The sequence below is a fragment of the Triticum aestivum genome, chromosome 2A (assembly GCF_018294505.1).
Source record: "Triticum aestivum cultivar Chinese Spring chromosome 2A, IWGSC CS RefSeq v2.1, whole genome shotgun sequence".
Lineage (NCBI taxonomy): Eukaryota > Viridiplantae > Streptophyta > Magnoliopsida > Poales > Poaceae > Triticum > Triticum aestivum.
Genome location: NC_057797.1, coordinates 742,252,702 through 742,260,028, shown reverse-complemented (window position 1 = coordinate 742,260,028; position 7,327 = coordinate 742,252,702). Strand labels below are relative to the sequence as shown.

The 7,327-nt window shown below is 48.0% G+C and overlaps 1 protein-coding gene and 1 pseudogene across 1 annotated transcript; both read right to left on the bottom strand.

The window, feature by feature from the left end:
- Positions 1 to 2,110: 2,110 nt before the first annotated feature.
- Positions 2,111 to 3,275, bottom strand: LOC123186349 (uncharacterized; annotated as a pseudogene).
- Positions 3,276 to 5,943: 2,668 nt separating this feature from the next.
- LOC123186348 (uncharacterized) lies at positions 5,944 to 6,647 on the bottom strand. Its single transcript, XM_044598129.1, has one exon. The coding sequence runs from the start codon at positions 6,500 to 6,502 to the stop codon at positions 6,242 to 6,244; it is 261 nt and encodes an 86-aa protein (XP_044454064.1). The 5' UTR covers positions 6,503 to 6,647; the 3' UTR covers positions 5,944 to 6,241.
- Between the last annotated feature and the right edge of the window lie 680 nt (positions 6,648 to 7,327).

Below are 7,327 nucleotides of genomic sequence, written 5' to 3'. Positions count from 1 at the left end.
CTGCGCCCTCCTCCTGGCCGGCCGCCCCCTCCCCCTTGGATCCTTTATATACGGGGGCAGGGGGGCACCTCTAGACACACAAGTTGATCATTGAGATCGTTCCTTAGCCGTGTGCGGTGCCCCCTGCCATCATATTCCACCTCGATTATATTGTAGCAGTGCTTAGGCGAAGCCCTGCGACGATAGAACATCAAGATCGTCACCACGCCGTCGTGCTGACGAAACTCCTCCCCGACGCTTTGCTGGATCGGAGCCCGGGGATCGTCATCGAGATGTACGTGTGCTAAGAACTCGGAGGTGTCGGAGTAACGGTGCTTGGATCGGTTGGATCGGGAAGACGTACGACTACTTCCTCTACGTTGCGTCAACGTTTCCGCAGTCGGTCTGCGTAGGTACGTAGACAACACTCTCCCCTCTCGTTGCTATGCATCACCATGATCTTGCGTGTGCGTAGGAATTTTTTTGAAATTACTGCGTTCCCCAACATCTCCATAATGGAGAGTCAATGTCTATATTGTTTTATGCTATTTTACCTTAAAGAGAGTATTTAGGTCCTACCTAATACTGATGATCATGTGCTAAGAACAATTAAGTAGGGTTGGTTCGATGACTATGAGGATGATGATCGTATGACTTGTTATTAATAACGAGTAAAAGTTGTATGATGATGATTAGTAGGACTTGTTATTATATATGATGGTGCATGATGCGAGCATGAAGAGTTATTATATATCAGCGGGTGAAATGAACATGGATTGGATTGAAGTGAAGGCAACATGCATGTGGTGCATGTCGAAAATAGTATAATCCAAACTTGATCAAGTTAGGATTAGTATTACTTTTGACATGCACCACATGTTGCCTTCACTTCAATCTAAGCCATGTTTAGGCATAGCAGTAGCGTTGGTAAACTAAGCACGGAGATATAAGAGTGGACACTTCTCTCTATTAGCTAGCTAATAACAACCTAAACTAACCCCCAAAACCCCTAAACCAGCCCCTTAAAAAAACAAAAACCTCAGCTCGCCTTTTGGTCTCGGTTGGTGTCACCAACCGGGACCAAAGTCCCCCCTGCCTGAGCTGGCCGCAGCGGCCACGTGAAGGCCCATCTGACCCGGTTCGTGTAAGAACCAGGACTAAAGGCCAAAGGCATTAGTAACGACCTTTTAGTCCCGATTCCAAAACCGGGACAGAAGGCCCTTACGAATCGGGACAAATGGCCCTTTTTTACTAGTGAGGTGTAAGAAGAGGAGGAATGTGTTACAAAGAAGAAGAATTGACAATACTGACAAGTCATCTTGAGGTTAGAATAAGTTTCTTTTGCATTGTCGTGATCCATGTTGGGTTGCTTTTCTTGATAAACAAGCATTGGGCTGCTTGGGCCTCACTCACTGCCTCAGTGTAGCAAGGCATATTGAACAGTGTGGACAGACCAACTATCTCTTCATGATCTTAAGTACACAACTTAAATACCAAAAAATGTATGAGCAAAAACTTGACTTTCTTCTTCTTGGCAGCTTTATCTATGAAAACGGTTTTTTAAAAAGCCTTGATGTTCCATTATGAATTATCCAAATAATGAGGATTAACATTTCTTTACTAGCTCCTCATTTATTTCGACATCTCATATATGAGTAAAAATGAAGAAGGGTTCGCGAACATCCACAAAATCCACAAAGCACTTTAACATATGACGTCAAACAATGTTACTCCCCCCGATCCATATTAATTGATGTTGCTTTAGTACAAGTTTGGTAGTACAAACTACCAATGTTTAACATGTGACCTCAAATTATGAGCTAGGAGAAGATATACAATGTCAACACATGTATTTATTTGCATTTATTTCCGCACGCGGTTGAAGAATTCAGTGAGATCAGGGTTCAAAATGGACTCGGCAAACGTGAAACCTGTTCGGACGATGTTCCTTGAATGTGTTTTCCTATTCTTTGCTTTGTGCAAATCATATCCCCAACCCCGAGCTGTAGTGCATATGTTTCCAGTGATTTTATTTGTAGTCTTGTGGTTGGATTCTTGCCAATTCCAACCATCTTTCACAAGGAATAAGATCGGTGCAACTGTTTCAAAAAACAATATGAAGCCAGGTATGTCCTAATTTAAGCTCCTTTGCATTTCATAAATGAATACAGATCACAACAAATTCATTAAGGATGCGTTTGGTTGAAGGTGTCGTATGAATGGGTTGGGACCATTCAATTTTTTTGGGATTGAACCATTCAATTCATGTATTTGACTGAATATAAGTGGTGAACTAATTATTTAGGACGGGACCACCAGTCATGCTCACATAGTCATGCATGCAAAGGGTGGCCATTTGATTCGACTGATTTGGTTGGGTGGAACGGTTCAGCATCTTCATGGCATATTCTTTTTTTTTGGCTCGAACCATTCATGTGCTTTATAACCAAACATGTCTATTTTCTGAACGATCCCAACCCATTCATGACCGCCCTTGCAACCAAACGCACCCTAACGCAGCCGACGAATGCAGGCAAAGAGAAATGGAAGACCCATGTGGCTATGTGCAGGATCCAATTGAAATTCTTATAACTAACCTATACGACCAAGAAGAGCACCGCCAAAAAAAGCTCTGAAGCAGCCTATCAAACCAAGAAGAGCAGCGCCAGAGTTAAGCAGCTGTTGGCTACGCGACATCAGTAGGAGATGTCGACGAGGGCGATCATGGCGTGCGCGGCGAGCTGCTCACGGGTGCGCCTCTGCGCGCCGCGGAGGGTGGAGTACCCCGGCTCCGGCAGCGGCACCGTCCGGCGGGCGGTGAGGTACGCTAGCAGCTCGGCGTCGTAGTGCGCCGCGGCGGCCCTGAGCGTGAGGCAGACGCGCGGCAGGTGGCGGAGCAGCGGCAGCGTGATGTTTCACGGCCAGAGCAGGACCGAGAACTTGAACGCCTGCATGAACCCGCCGACCGCCGGCACGGCGAGGAGCACCACGTGCACCGCCATCGTCGATCGACCTCCAGATAACTCCTCCAGCCGCCTCGTGCTGCCCGCTACACGGCCGGTCCCTCCGCCCCTGCCATGGCGACGCTCTCGAGGTGGCGCTGCTAGCTAGCTGGTGGTGGTTAGTCACCACGGACCTGACCCGCCGGCCATTAACTAGGAATATTCCAGAGCGAAGAGCACTGGCTTGGAGTTGGATGAAACTAATAATGGCCGGCGATGGTGATCGAGGGTTGTTTTATCATGGAGCGGAATGGACTCAGTTCTACAGTGCGCACGTACTGCCACGACACAGCTCATGACAATGCGGCCTGCTGACATTGTCCGCGGCGAATTGAATCAGTTGAGGTGCGGCGACGAATTGGCCAGCGGCAGATCGACACATGTCCTCCGTGGGACACCGGCCGTCGCTGTAACTTCACACTGAGCCGCCGCGTATGCCTTCTCAGCGATTATTACATGCCCAGATGGTGTCCACAGAATACGTACGAAGGTAGGTGCTCCAGCCAGTTCTGCGGCGCTGTTAATTCTGTGGGAGCGCTGCTACACGTCCGATTCTGTAGATGGTTGTGTTCACAATCACAACTCGAACCAAAAGAAGAAAGTAGTATGTGGGCTGTAGCAAAACTAAAAGCAGAAAGTTGGTGTGTGGTCTAAAACTAAGCAGACTGGATTGGGCCGGGACATGTCGTGTCGGCATCCACCTGCCGGGCCCCAAACCCGGTGCCAGTTGGGAGCCTCTGGCCCCACAGGTAAGGTAACTCTAGCGTTCGACAAGGAATCAAGTAGCCATCGCCTATCGGCATCGGAACGAAATCCTCTAACATCACGAAGGAATGCCAGGGAAGCTACGGTACCCTGACATTCCTTCTTCACATCCATAAGATTAAGCATAAAATGACTTGAATTAATTTACAAATTACAAATGTACTGTATACATTTATAAAAATTACATACAAACAAAATTATGATAAAATAAAAGTAATTTCAGATTTTATTTTCTATGAATAGTAATTGTGCATAGTGTCTTTGCTACTGTGTTTATAACATCCCTTCTTTGTTTTGCACTGGGATTGCACTGTAGCTTCGTGACATCCCTTCATGATGTTAGAGAATACGTTCCCATCGGCATTGGCCACTGGGCACAAGCTTCCATTTTCTTTTCCTTTTTTACACAAGAACAAGCCGGTTCACTCCTTTCGATCTAGGTGGAACATGCAGATGGATAAGGCCGGTCTTCTCTTGGAGGCTGGGTTAGATTATTCTTGCCACTAGTGCTGGAGTCACATGATCATTGTCGACGTAGCTAACGTCCAAGTCAAGTACATTTCGTGCACACAAGGACACAAATTCAAGCGGCAACAGGTAGTACTCTACTCCCTTTGTTCCAAATTACTTGTCACAAAAATTGATGTATCTACAATTAAAATACATCTGGATGCATTTATTTTTTGGACGAGTAATTCCGAATGAAGGGAGTAGATGCTAAGATCGAGTGACGAGCTCGGATATTTATCCGAGACCACAGCCCCACATCACCCACAAAATGATTTCAGCCCCACAGAGAAGCGTAATACGTAAGTACATCACTGCATTTGATTGTTTTCTTTCGGGAACGCTCTAAATTGATTGCGGATTTCGCTGTCCTGAACCCAATGATCCCGAGCATGGACACAGTCGCGTCCTGGCATATCTTTTGGTCCCTGAAAGGGGCACTGTTTTCGGCCTCTCTGCCTCCGAGGAGCCGCTCTTCCGCCGCCGCGCTGGCCCTTCGGCGGATCTTCGGCTGCCCGGCGTTCGATCCATGCATATCCATTGAATGTCGTGATGATCAGATGATCCGCTAGTTGGTTGCACGTAGGGTGCAAATATGCCTGTTTGTTCCCCCAATCATGCATGCAGAGATGGGATCAAGGCAGCGCTACCGTATATTGGATGTAGCAAATGAATCTAGTCCAATGAAGACACCAACTTCAACACTGCAGAATTCTCGCATGGAACGAAGATGGACAAAATTATTTTGTTTCAGACGGGACTGGTGCCCACCCTGATTGTTGTAACTGAAAACAAAGTGTCCCCTGCATTCTGTTGGGGCCAGGCAGAGGCGTTGGATCTGGAGGAAATGATTGCCGACGCTGATGCGGTCATGCCATTGACATGGCGTGCAAGCCAAGGACGACGCCACTGCATAATGCTGGACTCCACGTTACTCCCTCCGCATATTAGATTTGGGTCAAGTCAAACTTTACAAAGTTTAACTAAATATATATTAAAAAATATCAATATCTACCATACCAAATATATATCCCATGAAACCACATTTTGTAATGAATCTAACAAAATTAATTTAGCATCGTAAATGTTAATATTTTTTTTATAAATTCGGTCAAAGTAGAGATGCTTTGACTTCAGACAAAATTTATATGCAGATTAAAAAGGACTGGAGGGAGTACTTCCAAGTCTCTGTACACGCACAAATCTGATTATCTGCATATGGCTTTCAGAGGTGTCGTTTCCGCTGTTCAGCTATATGTAGTACTACAGGGCTCGCGCAAAAGCTAAAACTGTCGAGAAGGGATGACTGGTCGTGAAAGATGCCGTCAAAGATGGACAAATGCCCTTGTCGTTTAACAATCAGTAGTCGCATAATATCGGTTAAGAATGCTAACAACTCACGCCATCATGCTGGGTAGAAAAGTCATCAACAAGAGAAAATTCTTTTACTTTTAGCCGCCTTCACCGTGTCAGATAAGACACTATACTTTACCTAGTGCATGTACTTATCAGGTGCTCAGCAATGCACTTACTTAGCATGATGATCTCGACTGAATATTAGTTAACCAGAGAGTAGCTAGGATGAGTCGATAAGAAGATGACGTGAAGGCCTGGCACGTTGTGGCGCGTACGTTACGTACTCGGTATGATCTACGACGAAGCTTCCTCTGCTCTTGCCAATGCCATCCCGGTCAAAACAAATAAAACTACTCTGTTCTTGCCATGGAAAAATTCCTGAAGAAATAGTAACTCTAGTACCGTTGCATTGGAGATGCTGGAGCAATTGACCAAAGCGAATAATCACGACAGAATCCGTCGGTTTTACTACTAGAATTTACTCGTATCTACAGATTGAATGCTACTACAACTTGCAGCCAACATACACATATCACGGGACGCTCGGGAACACAATGATCGAACATGCAGTGCAGCCAGCAAACCTACAAATCATCAGAATGAAAAAGGAAAAACCGTCCTGCTCCGGCATCTCAGTACGCGGAGGCGTCGACGAGCGCCTGGCGGTGGAGCTCGCTGTCGTCGTCGTCGCGGCTTCGGGAGCCGCGGCGGGCGTAGGCGCGGCGCAGCCAGGCGACGTGGGCGGCGAGCGCGCTGCAGACGACGACGCAGACCTCCGGCAGGTTGCGCGGGAGGGGCAGCCAGAGGTTGAGCGGCCACAGCAGCGGCGCCGAGACCTGGAACACCTGCACGAACCCCTTGGCCGCCATGAACGCCAGCAGGTGGATCGCCATCGCCGCCGCCAACACAAGCTACCTCGACGAATCGTCGCTGGGTGTGTTGCTGTAGGCTGTAGCATGGAGGAAATGTGTTGGTTCAGAATGGTGCTGTGTCGCTGGCGCGGTGGCGTGCTTTTGCCGGTGGCGGGGTGGGGCGGGGCGGGAGGTTGCGGCCTTCCCCGGGTGCGAGCGGGAACCACCTTTTTATATTGTTTTTGTATAGTGGTGCCTTGGTAGGACCGACAGCTTGGCCAGATTTGGATAACAATTGTGACGAGCAACGTGACGCCTCGACGTGGCGATATCCGGCAAAAATCATATATTTGACCTGAGGGCGAAATCAAATCACAAAATGATCTGCTCTCGAAAAAATTTCACTCTGCTGACCCTTTCGTGTGGCGTCCGACAGTTAGGCGCCACACACCACTGTGCAGCGCCTCTGCCTTAGGCGTCGCACCTCCTGTCAGCGTGGCAGCCCTGGTTGGGTTGCGGCCCCACAGACAGCAGTGCAGCGCCCAAAGGATAGGCGCCACACTGTGTAATGTGCAGCGCCTATGGCTTGGGCGCTGCACATTGACCTAAGCCGCATCGGGCCAGCCCCTCCCAGCAGTTCTTCCCCCTCTGAGCAGTTGCTCTGTTTACAGAGAGCGGCGGCAGCGGCGCTCCCTTAGGATCCCCCCACACCCCTCTCAGATCTGAAGTTTTGAGGCCCGGATTCGATCTCCAATCCCTCCTACTAGGTAAACTCCTCTGTTCCCTTTTTTTTTCTCCGTAAATGCGTTGCAATTTTAGGGATTTGCCCAAGATTAGGTGGAACCTTTGATTTGCTTGGTTTGGATC

Bases quoted from the DNA above. Each gene is read 5' to 3' on its own strand.
- LOC123186348 (XM_044598129.1), bottom strand. From the start codon at position 6,502: ATGGCGATCCACCTGCTGGCGTTCATGGCGGCCAAGGGGTTCGTGCAG.